At 39.8% G+C, this 23,798-nt stretch overlaps 2 protein-coding genes across 2 annotated transcripts in view; one reads left to right on the forward strand and one right to left on the reverse strand.

Annotated features, from left to right (window-relative positions):
- Nucleotides 1-8,791, forward strand: part of LOC137290642 (WASH complex subunit 5-like) — a 22,212-nt gene extending 13,421 nt beyond the window's left edge. Inside the window, exons 16-27 of the mRNA XM_067821716.1 lie at nt 130-210; nt 1,181-1,282; nt 1,712-2,016; nt 2,394-2,484; nt 2,656-2,830; nt 4,009-4,088; nt 4,672-4,775; nt 5,037-5,166; nt 5,485-5,581; nt 6,417-6,573; nt 7,296-7,383; nt 7,949-8,791. Coding sequence (XP_067677817.1) covers nt 130-210; nt 1,181-1,282; nt 1,712-2,016; nt 2,394-2,484; nt 2,656-2,830; nt 4,009-4,088; nt 4,672-4,775; nt 5,037-5,166; nt 5,485-5,581; nt 6,417-6,573; nt 7,296-7,383; nt 7,949-8,014 — 1,476 coding nt within the window. The 3' untranslated portion in view covers nt 8,015-8,791. The remainder of the gene's footprint in view (nt 1-129; nt 211-1,180; nt 1,283-1,711; nt 2,017-2,393; nt 2,485-2,655; nt 2,831-4,008; nt 4,089-4,671; nt 4,776-5,036; nt 5,167-5,484; nt 5,582-6,416; nt 6,574-7,295; nt 7,384-7,948) is intronic.
- Nucleotides 8,784-23,104, reverse strand: LOC137290646 (mitochondrial enolase superfamily member 1-like). The gene is made up of 16 exons (XM_067821721.1): nt 22,982-23,104; nt 21,671-21,773; nt 20,779-20,894; nt 18,980-19,066; nt 17,900-17,926; nt 17,585-17,625; nt 16,490-16,521; nt 15,873-15,911; nt 14,658-14,740; nt 14,111-14,145; nt 13,500-13,587; nt 12,586-12,720; nt 11,960-12,131; nt 10,591-10,693; nt 10,221-10,302; nt 8,784-9,938 (listed from the first exon to the last, which is right to left on the reverse strand). Exons 1-16 carry the CDS (start codon nt 23,063-23,065, stop codon nt 9,828-9,830), a joined length of 1,338 nt encoding a protein of 445 aa, XP_067677822.1. The 5' UTR covers nt 23,066-23,104; the 3' UTR covers nt 8,784-9,827.
- Nucleotides 23,105-23,798: the final 694 nt, after the last annotated feature.

Genomic DNA, 23,798 nt, shown 5'->3' on the forward strand with positions numbered 1-23,798 from the left:
AACAGTTTTAAGCTGTCATTAAAAAAGCTGTAAATGATGAAAGGGATAAGTAGTAAAGGGATTTTTCAACAAAAATTGTCTTTTTTGTATTCCTTTGCCTTTATTTTGGCTATGTGAATTCTCTGACAGGTGGCAAGACTGACTCATGCAATCTCAGTTTTCACGGAGGGAATTCTGATGATGAAGACAACCCTAGTTGGCATTATCAAGGTACTAACCATTACTTATCTACACCAGAACTTTGATGGAGTGAAATAATCTTTGTCGCTTTGACAACCATATATAAGTAAGACTTGGAGTAAAGTTTGTGTTGTCAAAAAGACTGCAGACATCAGTGTCACCAGCACATCCCAGGTATCATGTCTAACTACAGATGGCAAAATATTGGATATGAATCGATCATTATTAATTATTGTTAGTTGATAATGCTCTTAAGTCAGTGAGGTGGATTTTCGGTTAAAGTGTTCACTTGTTATGCCAAAGACCTGGGTAAGTTTCTCCACACATGCAGCTTCTATGAAGCCCATTTCTTGTGTCCCCCACTTTGATATTCAATAATTGACATAATGTTACGAAAAACAGTGTAAAAATTCATACTCATTCTCTTACTTATTCACTTCAGCATCAAACAACCTTATCTTGTGCAGAATGGTAATTGGTTGGGAAGGCTGTGAGAAGCACTAAAACCAGTTGGCCAGCTCTCTCATATATATCTAACATCTTTTAAATACACATGTATTTGTTGATAAAGCACCCCCCTTATTCATTAGTGACATGCATAGGTATTTAATGGCTTATGTATGAGTCACTGATATATCAGGTCCAGTTTGTTTGTAAGCTGTCATCATATAGTTGAGATATGTGGCATTAAACAACTAGAAGACGTGGTTCAAATTCCTGAGGTTTGGTGTTCACATGAGTTAGAGAATTAGTGGGTATAAGACTTTGAAAAGTAGTTCAGTCATGTATGGTGAAACCCACAAACACTGATACGGTATTGACATACCAGTAATCATGTTCAGGGTATATAATATCATGATCATAGGATCCTGTCATAACTAAGGGACACAACTCTGTACAGTGATTCATTGCAGAGTAGGATGCCAAGTCACCACAATGAATTGTTAATATGACAAATAAAGTAGTTGATTTAACACATTTATTCACATAAATATAACAGATTGACCCCAAGCAGCTGTTGGAGGATGGAATCCGTAAGGAGCTGGTACAACAGGTGGCACAGGCCCTGCATCAGGGACTCATGTTCAACCCAAAAGCCAAGGCAAGTGTCAGTGTGGTGTGAATGTTTTCTCCCGTATGATATACTCTGTGATGGAATGGACACACCGTGGATACTGATTCAAGGATATATTGACATATCAAATGCCATTGGTTGTTTGATTAGATCAGTGGATTAGTCTGATTGTTAAAGCACTGGTTCATAACACCAAAGACCTGGCTTCAATTCCCACTCGGGTACAATGTGAGAAGCCCACTTCTTATGTCCCCAGGCATGATATTGCTGGAATATTGCTAAAATCTGTGTTAATCAAAACTCACTTACTTATGTGATTAATTTAAGATATCAAGGATCTTATTTATGCACTCAGATTGTCAAAACACATCAGTTACAAATAACTTGTTCCACAATTATCAGAAGTGAGTTGTTGCCGTATGCAAGCAGTTCTATAACTGACACATCTCCATGCAGGTGAATGAGCTGCTGCCGCGCCTGACAATGCTCGGGGAGAAGATGGATGGCTTCCGCCGTTCCTTTGAGTACATCCAGGACTATGTGAACATCTATGGCCTGAAGATCTGGCAGGAGGAGGTGTCCCGTATCATCAACTACAATGTAGAACAGGAGTGCAACAGCTTCCTCCGTACCAAGGTCCAGGACTGGGAGAGCATCTACCAGTCCACTGCTATACCCATCCCACGTTTCCCTCCCGTTGACGAGAGCGTCAACTTCATTGGCCGGCTGGCTCGGGAAATCCTACGCATCACAGATCCCAGGTAAAGAGTCTCTATCTCAGGTTAGCTTCAGTTAACAACATGAACAAAGTTAAATGCAGATAAGGTTACAACACTTGGCTTAACTCATGGTGTGATGTGTCTTGTCATAGTGGGTGGCTTCTGAAGCTGTCAGCAGCCTGTGTGCGTGGTCCAGATTTGCCCATGGAGAGAACAGTGGCTAATTTTGTTTGAAACATTCTTGTTCATTCTATGTCAGTATGAATAAAATAGCTTGCATACTGTTCAGTGCAACAGTACACCTAAGAGGTTGTCCATGATTTATGTGAAATTATCTCTGCCAGCGTAGCTTGTCATGAAAGAATCACCTTAACTTCTTTTAATGCCATGCATAAGCTATCAGTGTACATTGTTTCCAGACAAACTGCCTACATTGACCAGATGAAGGCATGGTACGACCTGAAGACCCGAGCAGAAGTCTGCAACAGAACGCTCTTCCAGAAACTGCATGTAAGTGGCACTTGCCAGAAATACATAGTGACATCTGCAAAAAAATTCAAAATCACAGTCACTTAGTGGAAAAAAGAACATCAACTGAAAATATACCTGAGCAATATTTGAAGTGATATATCCTGACTTCATACTCACCAGTGTGATTAAATCTGCATATTCTGTCTGCAGAGAGCTGTAGGGAGTTTTGGACTGTCTGGCCTGGACCGTCTCCTGTGTTTCATGATTGTTAAGGAACTGCAGAGCTACCAGATGCAGATCATGAGGGGAGTCTTCCGTGACAAGAACTGGATGGAGTTCTTCGGATCTGTCACCAGGACTCTCAACCCCCTCCAGGGAACTATCTGTAAGTTTCACAGAAACAAGGAGTTTGTATAAAAAATGTTTGTGTAGTTTAATTGCAAAATGTCAGTACAAATTGAACAGACATTAAAATTAATGTTGGATCTTGTAGAATAGTAGTTGTTTTTCTACTGAATGTACAAGACAAAGTTTTATCAGAATCTTTGATAAAAGATTTAGTCCTCTTGATAGTGATAATGTTTTTGTTTCCACTGAGTTGAGACAAAGTCTCCCCATTTTGTAACAATGGACAATGGGTAGTGTAGATAATCACAGTGTACATCAGTGTGTGATTTATCAAATCAAATGTTACTGTGATTATTATGATTACTAACACCTGGTGTTCACAAAATATCTCTCCTCAGTCCCACACTGAATCTATGTTGCAGTGTCGATGTTGAGATGTGGTATTGTTCGTCAGTGGGCTAGTGCATTAGTCCAGGCGAGTGCAAGCAGCCTTACACATGAACATTAGAGAAAATACTTGCACATGACATTATACCACATTGGACTCACTTATCAGTGAAACATAACCGTGGCAGAGATGCAAACCCATACAATTTCATTGTATTCGTTATGAAAAAACTATGCAAAATATGCGACTAAGATAGCAGTAAAAATATACATTGAATTATACAGTGGAAGCTTTCTGAACTGGCACTGATCGGGACTGAAGAACTAGTCCAGTTTAGACAGTGTACTGGATTATTGAGCTGGTGATAAATGTACAAGTCACAGTTGTAACTGAGACTTTATGTTGGTGTTGACAACTTGCCTGATTGCTCAGATGCCGGTTTTGACAGCTTCCACTGATTATCAGATAGCATGTGTACCATACACAAAAAATTTCGACCACATTTTATTCAATATCATGTGGATACCTACTACTGATTTAGGTGAGGAGAATGTGGAGTTCTTACAATATCAATACATTTTTTAATAAATATTAGCATTGTTTGGAAAATGGCATCAGTTTTTGGCTAAAATACTAATTGGGCTAAATTCAGGGTTGGTATCTCTGGTCTGGAATCATGTTAATATGGCTGATTTCAAATGCCCCAAGGTGTATCCAATCTTCTTCATGTGTGCCACAATGCCCTGATTTTTAATCGCCATCTCAAAGTTCCACACAAACGAGAGGTGTATCAGGATCCCTATTAAGAACCATGTCTTCTTCCACAGCTCAGCCCCAGAAGGTGTATTCACAAGCCATCTCCAAGGCCAACAAGTTGTGGGCGCCATTCCTAGACATCATACTCAGGGTGAGTTGTATACACAGTACATTCTTTCATTGTGTTGGAAGGTTTGAACAGTGTTTGTCAATAGTATACAGGTTTCTAGACTCAGGCAAGTTGCTGCCCAAGTCATGTGAGTGAGTGAGTTTAGTTTTACGCCACACTCAGCAATATTCCAGCTATATGGTGTCAGTCTGTAATAATAAAGTCTTTACCAGACAATACAGTGATCAACAGCATGAGCATCGATCTGTACTGCGAGTCTGACCACACAATCCCCTTATTGGGTTACAAAGATCAATATTCTAACCTGGACCTTCACAGGTATCCCAGTCAAGTCATTCTAACATCACAACAGAGCACACTGTAAAGTATTCCATATTTTCGCTAACTTTGTACAGATCGATAATAGGAACTCAGCACTCGATTACTAATCAATTGTAACCATGAACCTCACCACAAAATTTATGTGGGCAACATTAGGACACCTAATCCTTGAATATTTGTAATTCGTCCACTATATTTGATCTGTAGAGAGACAGGTGAGCTTCTGTGCATGGTTTCTCCTGGTATGATGTTTGCGATGATGTGATGGTGGATGTTGCTGCAGGTTGGGCAGATGCAGCTGCTGAGACGACAGATTGCCTATGAACTCAACACATCGTGCAAGTTTGACTCCAAGTTCCTTGCAAATGCATTGCAGACAATGAACAAGTAAGAGGAAATGGAAAGCACTTACATTAGCATAATTGAATTATTATTATAATTATGGGGGAGATCGACAACATGTATTCTACTCACAGTTCAACAATCTGTTATATCCTTCTCACCAGTATGATACCTATGGAGGACTGTAGCATTTAGAAGAATCACAGAGCTATAGCTTTGGATTTAAGGGCACACCCTTTTAAAACCTCACTTTCATTGTTAATCTGGAACTCTGCAAAGTATGATCACACATTTCCCCTCCTCCAGTGCCCTGCTGGCAGACATTGAGAGGCACTACCAAGACCCGAGTCTGCCCTACCCCAAGGAGGAGAACCCCCTGATGTATGAACTCACTTCGTACCTGGAATCTGCTGGCTTCCACAACCCACTCCTTAAGGTGATGTTGATACAGACAGTTAGCATGAACCATGATCCACTAATCCTCAGAGTTTGTATCTCAACCACTTGAAATAGTCCAAATGTATACTATGATTTTATTGTCAGTTTTGTACATTTTCAGTTTGTAGAGAAACTGAAGCATCAGAAATTGGAGACCAAAATACCTGTTCATCAATAACAACAAGATGTTTGTATAATTTGTTTGCATTTGCTCCTATGTATGAAGCTTATTAGTGTCTCCAGTGATTAGGTACTGAAAGACAGTTTTGATACAGAAGGTGAATCATGGTGTTTGATTGTTGTTTTGCTGTTCCAGATCTACATCACAACTGCCCGGCTGCCATACTTTCCTCTGTTCAACTTCCTGTTCACCATCTCCCAGTTGCCAAAACTTGTTTACAGCAAAAGCATCAGTGAGTTGTCTCCCTTCTCTGCTTTGCAGTCGCTGCACAATTAGTGCCTTGCAATGAGTGATCACAGACACTAAAGCAGGAAGTCAAAGGATCATTATCTTGAATGATCCACGATTGTCATAAGATGTGACAAACAGGATCGAGTGGTCAACCTCGCTGGTTTGCTTATGAATGTCATCATATCTACCAAATCAATTGGGTCTATGTATGAATCTGTGGTGACTGTCAGCATGGTGTCTAAAGAAGCCTAGGCCTCTAACCCAGCCAAGCTAGTCTCAGTATAAATCTTTGTTGACCGTTACTAAGATGTCCAGTTGCTATGATGTTCATTAAGAGCACCGACCTTGACAGTTGCTAAGATGCTCAGTAAGACCAATAAAACAGAATAGGAATCTTTGTTAACAGTTGCTATGGTGTTCGTTAAGACCACCGACCTTGACAGTTGCTATGATGCTCAGTAAGACCAATAAAACAGAATAGGAATCTTTGTTAACAGTTGCTATGGTGTTCGTTAAGACCATCAACCCAATAAAACCTGTCTATGTATAACTTTGTGTTGACAGTTGCTATGATGCCTCAAAAAAATGAACACAGTGAAACCATCTATATGAATCTTTATTGACAGTTGCTATGTTCTTCATTAAGACCATCAACCCAACAAAACCTGTCTATGTATAAATCTAGGTTGACAATTGCTAAGATGCCCAGTAAGACCATGGACAAAGTTAAACTCTTTAAAAGTTTAAACTCTTTATGAAACTTTGTTGACAGCAGCTGTGTTGTTTGTTAAGACCATAGACCCAATGAAGCCCTATGTATAAATCTGTGTTAACAGGTGGTTTGGTGTCCAAGAAGACAACCGACCCACTAGACTCCCCAACATTTATCGTGGGCTGCTACACGCTGTTGAAACAATTCCACTCTGACAACATCAACTTCTTCCTGGCCTTCCTGGGGCAGTATGTCCGCTCTGTAGTGGAGGCCCTCAGCAGGTATGTCCATGGCAGCAGCTTATTGGCTTGACTTTAACGTTGCAGTTAACTGATTCATGTATTGCGATATGAACCACTGTCAACTGAATACATTTGTACCCATTTGGTTGGTAGTTGCTATGGTCACATGCTTTCGTTTAAATAGTTTCATAATTTTAGTCAAAGGAATCAGATTCTTATTAAAAAATTTCACAATTTCCATTTGTCCCTCTTGTAAACTTTGCCAAGAGGAAATAATTCTGAAAAAAAACAATATTTTCTAAATGTCTTTCAGTATGTATTGATTTATGTTTTATGTTCTGGCATATCATTTTCACCAGACTCCTATAGCAAGCGTACTTTCTTAACCATAAAATAGTTGTCACTAATGCTAAGACTTTTGAAAGTCTTTTTGTGTGTCATGAAACTTTTCTTGGTGTAAAATGCATGCAGGTATTTTGATGTGTCAGTTAAATCATAATCTCATTAGAGTCAGAGGTAAGTTCACACTAGCACTAAAACAAAGGTCTAGGGACAACCCATTACAAGTCTCATCAAAACAACCTTCACAACTTATTAAACTAATAACATGGAGAACAATAATTTTACTGGGATTTATCAGATTTCTTTTCAAACAAATCAAAGTAAATTTTCATGGTATTTGTCTGTAAACATTCTCCGAACACTGAGATGCTAACATGATTAGTGTTACCTGTCATCACTGATTAACTGATCCTCTACAGTTCACGGACACCTGAAGCCTCCCAGGATATCATCAATGTCCTTGTTTTCCTTGAAGACTTTATCTTCTACAGTGGCATGCCGAGGAAGGTGGGTACAGGTCAAACGAGTACTGGGTTTTAGCAAATTACCTAGAGCATGTGAGGATCATGGTTAAAATTGATCTTCAGTGACACGCTTGTCACTGGCTTGGTTGATGAGTCATCATATCTGAATAGTGTAGATCAATGGTCATGTGGTCAATCACTGTATAATTGTCTGGCCCAGACGAGAATATAGTAAGACCATCATCATGTAGATTTAATGTGGGGTGCTAAATGACAAAACAGATCATCTGGCAAGGTTGCAAAAATTTATTAACAGTGCATTTAAAAAACTACCGAACTTTAGAGTTGTATTGAGTCAAGGGCCTCATGGAGTAAGCATTCACTTGTCACACTGAAGATTTGAGTCATGTTCAATTCCCCAATGTGTTAAGTCCATTTTCTGATGTTTCTGGAATAAGGCTGAAACGAAGCGTAAAACATTACTCCCTATCTCTGTTGAGTCAGGTACATGCATTTGTTTAAGAAAGGTGCTTGGGTGAGATTTTCTCAATATGCTTTGTTATGTGTTGATAAGAAATGACTTTAAAGTTTGCATCGCTTTGTTTCAGTCGGTGGAGTCTTTCATCCCTAGTTACATATTTGATGAGTTCCGGTCCCAGTATGCAGCTTCCTAACGACAGATAACATGAAGACAATCAATGTGCAATAGGCTTGTATGGGCAGGATTACAGATACACACTGGAAATTGTGGAACAAAATGTGAATGGTAGTTACACAAAGTAAGAGACAAATTGTTATATATTTGATATGATTATTAATCTTTGTACGTAAGAAGTTGTTATATGTACATTCCATCAGAGTGAATGTCGGAGAATACCAGGTAAACTGTTTCATTTATGAGTTTTTCAATGGATTTCTGTGGACTCATCAGCTGAACTGAAGGTGATGTCAGCAATCCTGTACACACAACCTTGATACAACACTTATCTCAGTTGTATGGATACAATATATGTCTCTTTGTTTGTCTGAGGAGTGTCAGTTCACAAATAACACCAATATGTATCAGTTTACGGATACCAAGGCATCTGACCGTATCCTGTGTTGTAGCCTAGTGGTTAAGGCATTCGTTGATCACCCGAGTTCAATTCTCCATATGGCTGCAATGTGTGAAACGCATTTCTAGAGTCCCCATCATTATATTGCTGGAATATTGCTAAAGGTGGTTGTAAAACTAAACTCACTCACTCACTCCTGTACAAACACTTCCAGTGGAAGTACAACTATTTGTGTATATCTTAGTTTTTGATCAAACTCCTCTTCTATTAAGTGGAGAAAAAACATGTGTATATTATCTTAAACGGAAATATGTTCCAAGTATATTGATAAAGTCATGTTTATAAACATTAAATATACATGAATATTTATTTTGAATAAAAACTGACCCGAGATCATCTGTGGAATGATTTTATTCTGATTAGAGACTCCAATGAGGACATACCAGCAAATATACATGACGAATTTTCTAATTATACACAATTGCACATAAGATCTAGATGATGAACCTGAATATATGATAACCGATATTCAAGTGATTCAATACAGATTATGAACTAAGTATTATCATGGGTGCCAGAATCACTGGCTATTTTGATGATATCTGTGGAACACCTATGTCCATCTAAAATATGCTTCTATTAATATCAGTCTACAAACCAGAGAGATTATAGTGAGACCTGGCGTATGGAAGTAACACTGTGTTGAAGGCATCTCTGGAGTCTTGAGAGGATGTAGTGGAATCATGATATCAGCTGCCTTCATTGCCTGTTACCACAGTTTAACATGCTGCTATGTGTATTGAGTGATGTCCACTCACCACTCAAATCCTTCTCTACGTGATGTACACTTCATCCCCTACCCTGATCCTGATAATCCCAACCCCTGAGTGACTTATCTTCTGTAACCCCTACCCCTATAGTCTGCAGAATATACTAAACAATTCCATAAACTAAACCGATCCTATCCCCTTGGGCAACCTAACCCTATTCTACACTGGAGTACCCCAACCTTTCCCTTAACTTAACTTCTTCTAGTACCAACATTCCAACCCAACACACCCTATCACTTTTCACAACTCAACCATACACAGACCATAGTCCTGAATTTCAAATGAGCAGCCCCATGGCTGCTCTACACTTAACAGCCTCAGTTACTCTCCACTTAACAACCTCACTTTTACTCTACACATGTCAACCTCACCCTTACTCTATACTAAACCTCACCCTTACTCTACACAATGAACCTCATCCCTACTCTACAGTAATTTACCTCATGCTTCCTCTATACTGAACTACCTCATCAGTACTCTACTCAACCTCACTGTTAATCTACATTGAACAACCTCACCCTTACTCTGCACAATGAACTTCATCCCTACTCTACACTTAAACACTTCCCCCTGCCATACTATTAACGACCAGACAAACACCCCTACTCTGCACTGTACACCCCCTCTGCTATCAGCCTCCTCCACTCAGAACCTGTGGGAAACTCAAACTTGTCCAGGGACGATTCCAGCATGTCAGCACTGTACCCCGGGGCCTGAAACACAAACATCCTGATATAGCCAACAGTGAAGAAACACAAACATCCCAGTATACGCCCCAGTATACGCGACAGTGGAAAATCACAACCATTGCAGCAACACAAGGGAAACACAATGGGATCTCTAAATTACTGTATTTCCCCAGGATATACAACTGTCTTTGTATTCACATCATATGGGAAACAATAGAGTTGACGGACAACTTGATGATTCACAGTACAATAACCACATGTAGCTATACTTAGTGGAATGTATAGAGCTGACCAAATATTCTTTACCTTAGGAACAACGTATCTCCCATCCTTCACAACACAGGGATTCTTGAAGTTCTCATGAAGATGATCAACGTACTCAGTCACTCTGTAACACACATAAAGTATAACAGTTCTTTACTGACAAAATATATGAATCTAGCTACATGTTTTCACTCACAGCAATCAGCATGGCTTGCCATAAGAATACCAGTCATGCAATAATTGGCAAAACTGTTCCCTCAAGAGACCTATCTTGTGTGCAGCCAATTAAATGCCTGACTGTGAGGTCATGGATTTGAGACGAACAAAAGCACAAGAATCAGTACTTTACCAAGAAAGTGTAGTCCCATATATAACATATGATACGATTCTAGGAGTCTAGATCCAGACTCACCTGTTGTCATAGGTGCCAGACACAGCAATGTAGTCGAAAATGGAGAGATGCTGCACAAACTCACAGAGGCCCACTCCTCCACCATGTGGACAGATCGGGATGTCTGGGAACAGCAACAAGCTAGGTTAACATGCAGTTACTCTTACAAACTTTACCACTTAAAGGAATAACAAGTCACACTGTAAAAATCACAAATTAAGCAACACTGCCACCTAATCAAGGGGAAGTCTCCCAAAAGTTTCAAACCCATGGTTCTGCCATAGGCCAAATCACAGGTTTGTGATGTCTCTGGGCACGTGACCACCATTCACCTTCTTGCACCAAAATGGCAATTTTCTAGTAATGTCAAAATGCATCATGAAAATACACTGGAACCAGTCACTGAAAAGGACGTACTTATGAACTGCAAATAACCTCTCCAGGGGCCTGTTTCACAAATCCTGCATGGCCCTAAATTGAGCAACTCCTTTCTTTACTGTAGCTATAGGCTAATGACAATCAGAGCATTGATAAATGTTATACTGATAAATACTTAAACTGGCGATACCTCTGCTCATCTCATGATATTTGCATAGTTTAGGCTAAATAAAAAAAGTGAAATGTTTCTCAGGCATTGGTGCATCACTTTTATTTGTGCATGTAACAAGTTTATATCGCTATTTAAAAGAACATAAGTTTGACTTGGCCGCATCCCGATCATCCATTTGTCCACTATAAAAATGAGTGTCTGTAAGAGCAAGTGTGACTGAATCTTCTACTCATTAACATGAGCTAAACTTCCAAGCAGTATTTCTGAGAGAAAAAATAAAAATGTGTTCCTTCAAAAAAAATTTAAAAAGTCCTACTGCCCTCATCACTTTTGAAAAAAATGTGCCCGAGAAACATTTAATTTTTTCATGCAGCCTTACCATGGCCATCATTAACAAGTCAATCAAGTTTAACAGTAACTGGTTGAACTGCACTGAATATGAAGAACTTCACATAAAACATTCCAGAGAAAGTCTCATAATATATACATATCACATACTGATCCTTGACTGAAACATGTATCCAGACACATGTGTATTTATATCGGTCTTCTGGTACTATCCCCATCAGATTTTCACGTTATGGTAATATCTTGCTGAGTAACAACTTAGCCATTGCATACTGACTGAACCAGTCCTTTGAAACGTACAACAAATATCATCTGTTAACACCTGTTGGTAAGATCTGGCAGGGGTTTAAACCACCAACCTTCTGATCTGCAGCTAGCCACCATATCCACTGGACCTCAGCCTTTATGACAATTTCTGTTTTCTCTTGCTTTGTATCAAAGCAAGAGGATGCAGGATCCCTCTGTGATTACTGAAAATATGGTAGAACTTACTTCCAAGTTTCTTGGCCATGAGGATGACGGCGACACACTCACTGACTCCTCCCAGACGGCATGCGTCGATCTGACAGAACTGGAGGCCCTTAGCCTTGAGGAACTGCTTGAACATGACCCTGTTTTGGCACTGCTCCCCAGTTGCTACGCCGATGCCAAGAGGGTTCAGTGCCTGAGTGCAGGATGGAGGCTTAATTATCTTCAACACTCAGGATTCTTTAAGGAATGTCAAAATATTTGCAACAGTCTGATACTGCTGTGTCCTGAAGAAGGATGCCCCCAGCCATAAATTATGAATGATCCCTTAGACCATTCATAATTATGAATGGTCTGTAAATAATCGAGTCTGGACCAGACATTCCAGTGATCAACAGCATGAGCATCGATCTATCCAATTGAGAACCAGTGACATGTGTCAACCCAATCAGCAGGCCTGACTACTCGATCCCGCAAGTCCATCCCGCAAAACATCTCGCAAGCATGGGTTACTGAAGATGAATTCGTAGGTGAAATATTCAAATGACTGCAATAAGTTTTGTCTCATAAAGGACACCAGATCATAGCGCCATGACTGTATGCTGACATAAAAATGGTGAAGAACTATGAGTGCAATATTTGAAACCAACCCTGGCTATCTCAGCATGGCCCAGGATATCATCAGGGCTGGTGGGTTCCTCAATCCAGGTGAGGCTGAACTGGGCCAGCTTCTTCATCCAGTCAATGGCCTCCTGGACCTCCCATTTCTGGTTGGCATCCACCAACTATATCAGACAGATACAGCAAACGGTAACTAGGCAACACTTACACTAGCTGCAGCAGCCCTGTATGCAGTTATATGATGAGATGTCAAGAACAGTGAAATCTGTCTATTACGGACTGGCACAGGATGCTTCAATTTACAGATTAGCAAACTTGTGAGGTTCCCCCTCCCAAAACACAGTGTTTAGAAGGTGGTTGACTATCACCAAACTTTTTCCAGAAGCTGGATAGCTTTTGTATTTACTGACCAATCTGACCTGTTACTGATGAGGTCTCACTTGGTCTTGCTGATTCCCCAGTGAGCACAGTTTGTTTACTTGCGATCATACGGCTACAGCAATTATGACTTTTAATAAAACAAAATATGTATGCATAAAAATTTTCTGTCAGCTACACTTCAGAGGCATGAGCTCATGCAGACACAATATGACGTCTTGTCGTCTGAGTTGGTCACTATCAGGACCTCAACAAAAGTAACAGAGACGTTTATTCAATGGACAGTTATGGTAGTCAGCTAAGTTGGGAAGTTGATTGTTGGGACTGTTGGTTTAGTCCGTAATCCATAATTGAGAGAGTTTGAATTATAAAGCAAGCTTAAATGATAAATTCAGAACAATGTTGCTGGGACTCTGAGAACAGTCCAGATTATGGAGAAAACTGGATTACCCAGAGTCCGGATTTGACAGATTCTAATGTATTTTCAAAGTTCTGCCTTGGGAGACGTGGTAAATTGAAAGACAAATACATCTAATTGACTACATAATTAATGCCTGTGCCTCACCAGCATACAGTCTGGACCAATTTCCTCGCGGATAATACGGAGACGTCTGATGTCATCCTCAAGGTCAGTGCCCACCTTGGCCTTGAATCTGAAGGTCACAGTATGTAATGGATGAAAAAATCAAGACAATCAATGCTTTACAGATTTTTTTTATTCATTTTTGTCAGCTTCAGTTTCTATTTCTTGTAAAGTCCCTCTTGAGGACCATTCATAATTTATGTCCAGGGTGGAGAAGGGGTGGTGATGATGATTTTAAGGGGGGTGTCAGCCATTTTGTCCTTGGGAGGGGAGTGTCATGTATACATGTTCTGGGGGGTGGGTCATTGATTTTGTACATGACAAACAGAGGTTTCACTCCCTTTGTACATTAATTTATGGGGGAGTCTTTCACATTGTACATGCTACTCCCAAAAAATCATCACCACCCCCTAGCCATAAATTATGAATGGTCCCTTAGAGAAATAAAATTACGTGTGAGATTTACATGTGTTATTGAAAATTGTCAAGTGTCATTTAGTATCTACTATATCAGCATGAGCTGATTCAGTGGTATATCAGCTTGTGTCACTTTAGATAACAAAAGACAGTCTGTTGAAATTAGCATGTCTTACTTGGTAAACCCTTGGGCCAGCGCTTCCTTGCACAGCTGAAACATAGAGAAAACAGAAATAAACTGGTTCATCACAGCTTCAAATTTTAAACATGCTCTTTGTTATTTATGATTTCGTTTGTTTAATGTCAGCCTCAGCAAAAGTGCAAATGCATCACGCAAGCCTGCTAATACCAAGATTAACGTAAGGACCATTAATCTACATACCTGCCATTCGGTGACATGTTTTAACCATGTCAGCAAGTCCCGTTAGTCACCTTGGCCTCTTACGACAAACATGAATACCAGTTCTAACTGGGTTTTCATTAGAAGTCCTAAGAAAGGAACCAACAAACAATGAACTTGCATAACGCAAAGAAAATGTCATCATACTTGTGCTGCCTCTGGTCTATCTGCTGGTGATTTGTTTTCTTTTCAAAAGCAGCTTTGATTCTTATGTATGCTCCATTCCGTGTTAAAGTATCTCTGCCACAAACTTGTCTGACCTAGAACTATACTTCAGTGGAAGAAACTGTTGTAAAGGGGAGATAATTCACCAACTACTTTACCCTCCTGAGTTTGACGTCATCGTAGCCGAGCCAGCCACAGGAAGTGGTGTATGCTGGGAAACCCTTCGCGATGACATCAGCCTCTGTCCAACAGTTTGAGACTTCTTGAGTTTAATTGACACCCACTGAACACTAGAGACTTTCATGACAGTCCTGCCCAGCTCAATAAACATCACATTACTGGGACAGTGCTGGCAATTGTTCTGGCCAGTGTGCCGTTGGTACTGGCACAACAGACACCAGTACAGAGCCAGCATAATGGACCCATGCATATTTTCCTTTAGTGGCCCGTTACAGACAAAACTGTACCGGCCCACATACGGATGGATACCGTAAACACATCACCACAATGCTGTACTGGCCCAGTACTGGCCCAGTACAGGCAGTGCACTTCCTGTCTGGGGAATTGTGGGAGATTATCTCAGGACCATGTTGTCTGCTCTGGAGAGGTGGCCAAAAGGTAGAGGTTGATACTTTCCATATTCTGAGTGTAAACTGATGTAATGTGACTCTAAATAGTAACAATCTTTGTTTTGAAGCACTTGTAGAGACTACTTCTGCTACTCAAGATAAGTGTTGAGCCAAATTTTGAATAATATCATGCAGTATAAATTCTGCTGAGACAAGAGCATTTTGAAAATATTAAACATTCAGTCATTCATCATATATGCCATGTTTTTAGATCATACAAAACCTGTTTGCATATCTAATTCAAAAACATAAGTTCAATTCAGGAGGAATTAAACTCATATGGATGACCTTGTGTTTTGTTTAGTTTTGTTTTTCTCCTTCAGATTATTTTTGCTTGTTTTAATACTGTAGATTTAACAGTAATAAACTTATAACCGGGCCAGTGCCAGTCAAACTGTAAAGGGCCAATTAGGCAACCATTACGGCTGTGTACTGGGCCAGTTCAACACCAGTGTGCAAAATAGTACAGGCCCAGTTCTGAAATGCCTCAAATGGGCCTGATGCTCTGACTTCACTGGACCAGTACTGTTAGCTGGGGAACTGTAGGATTTTATTTCAAGGCTAAAATGGCAATCATATTTTATCATCCCAAATATGTTTCTGACCATGGTACCATTTCTCTACTAAGTTATCAGAGAAGTGAAGATGGAAGTTATCACCTCTGTCAGCTACTGCTGTTCTTGCCATTTGATATTACTGTATTGCAAATTGCCCAAGGTCACACAAGTATGGCTAGTCACTTACCTCTTTCCTTTTTCCCAGCCTGCATCTCCTTGAGGACAGCTGAAAGGCACATAACACTTAAATATTTCCGAATGAAATGGATTAACAATCACCAAGTATATATAGGACACCATCAAGCTGAGTGAGTGAGTTCTCAAATTCTGTAGTAGTCCAGCCAAAACTGGCTGAAATACTCTGCAGAAGCAACACCAGGATTCAAACCCAGTTTTTCCATGAAGGAAGAGGGCTATTTTATGAGAATGCCGATGAAAGAAGTCAGTTTTTCCAATTCAGATTTAGAAAGTATGTACTTTAACCACTTGGCTACAGCTTTATCCTAAGTCACGTGTAGTAATTAGTAGTAGCATGGCTGCAGTTAATCAAGTCCACTTATACCATATACCAAAAATAGACTGAGATCATTCTCAACTTCTCCGTAAATAAAGGCAGTTGAGTTTTGACTATGGTGTTTTGAGAGACATTTTGTGGGCTTGATTGATAGTAGAGGCAACAACGACTGACAAAGACCAGATTTTATGTGAAGCTAAGGAGCATGATGCTACTCATTAGTGTCCTAGGAAGAAGCCAACTGAACCAGATGGACATGATTTAAAAATGGTGTCATCTCTCCTGCTCACCTATAGCCTCTTCCCTCGTCATCCCATCAGTCCTGAAATAGTCATGTTCATGATAATCAGTGATAGAAGAAAGTGTTCATAAAATCATCATTAAGGAACATATACAACATACAAGAGAGTCAATCTCAAAAATATCTCAAGGCCTGCATTTGATCACACATTCAACATGTTGCGAGGAAACAGCACCAGAACATTCAAATATCACATTCTAGAACTGAAATACACATAACTAGTCTCAGTATTGCTTGATGTGGCATCTTCAAAGTTTCATTCTCATCATGACACATTTTGACAAAAGGGTAAAGAAAAGGGTATTATCCGAAGGAATACAATATAGGCTGCTGTCTGGTATATGACCAGATGGTGGCCACTGTATGAATACGTGCATACACCTAGTTGCGGGTACAGCAACATGCAGTAAACTTGGACAAAGTGCTGTGACTATGTGTCCCAGTCCACCCAGCTGTCAAATGGGTACCTCGTTAGGATGAGAGAGCCACAATAAAAACTTGGTGCGCCTAGTGGCAGCAAGAGTTGTATACTCCCCAGGGAGTAGAGATTGAAATACGATGTGCTGTTGAGATTGACATCCGGTGATCGAGGGAAAATACCTAGCGCCTAGAGAAATTGCCTTGCAGTTTGATTTGTGCGCTATACAAGAACACTTATAATAATATAATCTACATACAAAGAGAGAGAAATGACAAAGTTTTATTTGGTCTTCCGGGGCTTTTTCCTTTTTTACTGAAATGTGGTTCTTCTCATTGCTCAAAGATAAATTCAAGTTGCATGAACGTACCATGCATCACCTCACACCTAAAACTACACAACACTGATCAACACCACATACATCCCCATCCTCATGCATATACTCACAACAGCTCAACCTACCATGCATATACTCACTACAGGACAACCTATCAGGCATATACTCACTCCAGCTCAACCTACCATGCATATACTCACTACAACTCAAAATAACATGCATATACTCACTACAACACAACCTACCATGCATATAGTCACCCACAGCTAATCTTATTTGCTCAGTACAAGCCCACTCACCATCAATCAACTAACTACAAATTAACTCACATGTAACGGAAGTCTATGGTTGAGACCAGTTTCTCAGGTTCCTGAAACAATTTTAGACAGACATAAGTACAGCTGTATGTGATACAAGCATACAACACAGTTATATAACCATCCTACAATGTTTAGCAAAGTACACAATTAGCTGTATTATTGTTTTCAAGGGCAGTGTGTATTCATAGTTATCAAAAGTTAACACACTTAGAGTCCCAGCCTGTCAGAGGACAATATCAATATTTTGAATAAATTGTCAATGTTATTTTTAAGGCTATATTGATCTAACCTTGATCTGACCACAGTATGATTTAACATACTTACCATATCCACCAGAAATTTCCACATGGGCTGAAATAGGCAAGTCAAGACATGAGAGTTTGACTTAACATCACTTCAGTTTCGTCACTATTTGTAAATAACTAAGGTGAAATTCATGTGCCAAGTTGAATCCCATAAACATGTGGGACTCACAAACCAGGCATAATAATCAGGGTGAATCTAGGATTCAAACTAGTATCAGCAGGATTCAAGAAGCCAAGGGACACAACTCTGTATGGTGTCAGGCCTTCATACTTCAGTCCAAGGAAGAAATTTTCTCACAGAATGTCTGTATTACTCTATGGTATGTACTCAAATAAATTATCAATTTCAAACTGACATTTAATAATATCAAATGTGGATTAAATACTGTCTCATCTTTTTGTTACATTTATCATGTTAGTTTCCAATGATACACAGTATGGTAAGTAGTCAAATAAATTATCAATTTCAAACTGACATTTAATAATATCAAATGTGGATTAAATACTGTCTCATCTTTTTGTTACGTTTATCATGTTAGTTTCCAATGACACACCTGCAGTTTTGGCTTCACAGCGCTCATCCCAAAGTTACACAACAGTACAATAATAACAAAAAAAAATAGATTCGGTTCTAATGTTAGCTGAGGCTATATATGGGGAGCATCACCCATGTGTTTGTCATACAAAATATACCAGTAATCTCTGAAGCTTGTTAAAAAACACTCATTTGAGCCTCTGTTTACCTTCTTTTCCACTTTTGGAACAGTAATAATGACTGGGGTGTAAGTACAGCAAACCAGCTTTAGAGGCAGAGGGAATAGTGATGTCATTTGCTTGTGAAGTCATAGTAAATAATGACATCCCAAAGTTTAGCTACACACAAAGATGCAATTTTACTGAAAGGGGATACTGTTTGTAGACACTAGAAATGTCACTTGAACTCCGTCAAACAATATGCACTTTTAAGCCAGTTAGGGACAGAAACAATGCTCAGATGCATAAAATCAGATACTATCTTCATTGTTAGAATTGTTTTTCATTTATGTTGTTCATGAATAAGGTGGAATTATTTAGTTAATACACATCATCAACCTCTGACCTTGCCCTCCATCTTGGCCCACAGATCCCAGACTGCATTGCAAATGGCTGCCACAGCAAGATGCATCACTCCCTTCTCTGGACCTAGCTGGAAATAGTTGGTGAATCATACCCATGCAAACTTGACATTTTTCACATAGCCACCGATCTGTACCCTGTCTTTCAAAATTTTGCAAGTCAGTCCACATCCCTTCCCCAAAGCCACACTTTTCCGCAACCATACGGCAAATCTCCACATCCCTGACACGCTTTTCCACAACCCTACAGCAAGTCTCCACATCCCTGCCCCAAAGCCAAACTTTTCCGCAACCATACAGCAAATCTCCACATCCCTTCCCCAAAGCCACACTTTTCCGCAACCATACAGCAAATCTCCACATCCCTGACACGCTTTTCCACAACCCTACAGCAAATCTCCACATCCCTGCCCCAAAGCCAAACTCTTCCGCAACCGTACAGCAAATCTCCGCATCCCTGCCACACAACCACACTTTTCCACAACCACATAGCAAATCGACGCATCCCTGCTGCACAGCCACACTTTTCCGCAACCATACATCCTTGCCACACTTTTCTGCAACGATACAGCAAATATCCGCATCCCTGCCACACAGCCAAACTTTCCGCAACCACATAGCACATTGACGCATCCCTGCTGCACAGCCACACTTTTCCGCAACCACATAGCAAATCTCCGCATCCCTGATACACTTTTCCACAACCCTACAGCAAATCTCCACATTGCTGCCACACAGCCACACTTTTCCGCAACCATACAGCAAATCTCCGCATCCCTGCTGCACAGCCACACTTTTCCGCAACCACATAGCAAATCTCCGCATCCCTGACACACTTTTCCACAACCCTACAGCAAATCTCCACATTGCTGCCACACAGCCACACTTTTTCGCAACCATACAGCAAATCTCCACATCCCTGACACACTTTTCCACAACCCTACAACAAATCTCCACATTGCTGCCACACAGCCACACATTTCCACAACCATACAGCAAATCTCCGCATCCCTGCCACACAACCACACTTTTCCACAACCACATAGCAAATCGACGCATCCCTGCTGCACAGCCACACTTTTCCGCAACCATACATCCCTGCCACACTTTTCTGCAACCATACAGCAAATCTCCGCATCCCTGCTGCACAGCCACACATTTCCGCAACCATACAGCAAATCTCCGCATCCCTGACACACAACCACACTTTTCCACAACCATACAGCAAATCAATACATCCCTGCCACACAGCCACACTTGTCTCAAAGACTTAGCCATGTATATCTAAGTACCAAGTCTAGCACACTGAATGGCTCATTAGTTCAATTATGGTTCCTTAGAAAATACAAACCTACTTGGATAACTGTGGCAATTCTAGAGTTTATACATGCACACTTTTCCGCAATCATACAACAAATTTCCGCATCCCTGCCACACAGCCACACTTTTCCGCAACCATACAGCAAATCGACACATTCATGCCACACAGACACAAAACACTGCAACGATACAGGAAATCACTGCATCTGTGTTGGACAATGCGCCACAACTATGTCACATTGAGCAACGCAACCATACAACACAGGACCAAACCATAAATAAATAAATACAACAAGCGAAATATGGTGATGTCCATATATATGGTATGATATGTACATTTAGTAATTTACGTCAGTGACTGGGTCCCTTACTGCCTTTTTTAACTTCTTTCGAGTGACACAGATTAAGGAATTTTGATTTTCTGGGAAAAGCACAGAAACACAGTAATAACAAGATCCCTCACCCATCTCATCTGATCCTCACTTGTCAGCGACCTCCAGAAACTGGCAAAATCGTCAAAGATGGTGGATAACTTAAGTCCAACAACAAACTTGCTGAGGACTTTGATTGCATGGCACACTGAAAGAACATACAATACCTGTATGATAAAGTCAACCCCTGCTGGACCCTTGTTGCCCCACAGTCCAGGATAGCTTAAGAAATTAACAATGAAAATAAACATTTAAGAATTTAAAAAATATATGTCTGCCAAGTAACATTATGCTTAGCTTCTTTAGTCTGCAATAAAATGATCCAAGAATGTAACACATATTCTACCAAAGTGCCATAAATATTGAAATATGCCGATTTGAGTTACATGTAGGTATCAGCCTGTTACAATCACATGCAAAATGAGTAGAACTGGTGCCAAATTGATTTCAGGTTCCAGTACACTAAATCAGAATCACATGCTCCCTAGTGCTAATTGTGTAAACAACTGAAGAGACACAGATATGTGACAGCTGTGATTGGATGAAACAGTGTACAAAGTTTATGTTTTTAAAAAAACCATCCATCCAGTAATTAAAACTGACCACAATTTTAGTGCTGTCATTTTCATCACCATGACTTTTGCTTATGTGAGTACCGATATTTTCAAGTAGGTGACATTTTGTGCAGACCTGAAACTGTTGTGTTGAGCATCCTGTGCTGGGAAAAACAGCCAGCCAAGATGGCCAGAAATTGTGTTTTATTGTAGTTTAAATCCCAGGCTGTACCCATGTGTACATGGCATGGCTGTTGACGAATTTGAAAAAAAATTAAAGTTACTATAGATATCTGTGGCAAAACATTTGATGTTGTGTAACGTTGAATTGGTTCAGCTGTTTTTCATGACATGTGTAAGTTATTCTCACCAACTTCATTTCCTTTCCCGACTGTGAACGTAAACCCATGACCCTCCAACTGAGAATCGGTGCTCAAGACCACATAAGGCGCCGAATAGTCAGGGGCAAGGTTCTGGAAAAAGAACATCCAGGTCTTTTAACACTTTTCACTTTCATCCTGCTGTTGTCCGTCATGACAAATATATTTATAGATGACACAAAAACAAGGACTAGATCCAGTCTAGATTTCAACATTCCACAACTTAAACACCCGTTCCAAACATTTTGGTCATGTGATCATATTTAAATATTTTAACCCCTTTGATGTAAAAGGCAAGCAATTTTATTAAAATTGTATCAAATGTGAGACATGACGTAACTGATTGAGTATGGTTTTGTGTCTCTTTTAGCAATCAGTATCACTTTGAGGCCCCAGAAATGAGCTTCACATGTATATGGTCACACACTGAGAATCAAACTTGAGTCTTTAGTATGACAAGCAACCACTTTAACCATCAGGCCACCCCCACCTCTCGTGAGATTAGAAAGAATGAATAATATATTTCAAATTTCTTCTATTTCATTGTTTTAGTGTTAATAATTTATCTTAATTTCTTTCAATGTATTTTTTTTAAATGAAAACTTCATTAAAAACTTCAAACTCTACATTAGAATTTTCAGAAACAAGGCCTTTTTCATAAGAGTTCCACCCACATATCCCACTAAATTTTCATGAGGAAAAATTTCTTTAGAAGTTGGATGTCTTTCAGTATGTTCTGGTATAGTTAAAGAAACAAACACGATAAAACTCATCTTTATGGTGATATGATTTGAATAAAATGAAATTTTATAGGGTAGGTGGGGCGTGGGGTAGTGGGATACGGGCTGAAGTCTTTCAGCATTTTCAACAATACAAAGCATAGCTGAGTAAGCATCTGTTACATTTGCACCTGTGGCTTGCCCTCGGCTTAGATGTCAACACGTATGCATTGTCAGACATGGTAACGTTGTCATGAATAGCTATTACGTTAAATAGGCCGATCTACTTGATAGCGTATCTCCCTGAACTTTTGCCCCCGTTTTGTGAAATCTATGACGTGTAGCCTGTCTACGTAAGGTGATGCCACAACTGAAAATGACGAATTAAAAAATAACCAAAATTGTAAACACACTCCAAATTCATCACGTGCAAATGATGCCACGCCTCCCGTTTTCCCCTTAACGATTGGTTACTTAGCGCGGCCTTGACAGAGAGCTCAATCAGCTGTTTGGAGGCACAATTGAAAGATAATCTTTAAAGTAGCAGTATATATCTTAGGACTAAGCAATTTAACACATTACCATTGCATCCGAGCCATCTTTCTCCAGTGATGTTGGACAACGAATGTCCCGCACAATGCATGCCGTGATTTGAGTCGGAGCCATGTTCAAAGTTGTTGCTGAACTAAAACAAAGGGAGGTAATTTATGTAGAGCCTAACCAACACATAAAGCGAACGGGGATTTGCAACTTCTGTGAACAACTTTGTCTCACGGGTCCCGAAACACACCCTTCAGCAGTGCTGAAACCCTAAATGAGCAAGTCTAGATTTCCCAGCTTCAGAATATTTCATCTCTCAGGGACACCTTTCAATTTGTTTTTATAAAATTATATACATATTCGGAGACTATATGATCGTTAGTCTTGTGACATGATGTGTGATGATAACCAGCTATTCTGTCATACTGACCCTGAAACAAACGTATCCAAGAAGGCCCATGCAACACACTATTGAAAAAGAATAAAGTCTCTGGGATCCTTTTCATATTTCATTATCATTATTTGTGAACTCTTTTTTGTTTGTTTGTTTGTTTGTTTGTTTAGTATGGTCATTTTTAGAGACTATCTAGGTTACTTTATGACCAACGGAAACGAGCTGACACAGAAATGTTGGACCAACTCATGTTCAGTGAGGCATACAATGAAAATTTGTTTCAAATAAAATACATAACAAGTCAAATCATTGATAACCGAACAGTCTCGTTTCCTGTGTACTGGGTTCTGTTCTTAGTGCGATAACCAGACTAGAATGTGTAGACTAATTCATTTAACTGGATGCATAAATATTTATCAGTATGACTTGATACGTCTAAGCACTTGTACATTGCATTCGTATATT

Source organism: Haliotis asinina, chromosome 7 (genome assembly GCF_037392515.1).
Source record: "Haliotis asinina isolate JCU_RB_2024 chromosome 7, JCU_Hal_asi_v2, whole genome shotgun sequence".
Taxonomy (NCBI): domain Eukaryota; kingdom Metazoa; phylum Mollusca; class Gastropoda; order Lepetellida; family Haliotidae; genus Haliotis; species Haliotis asinina.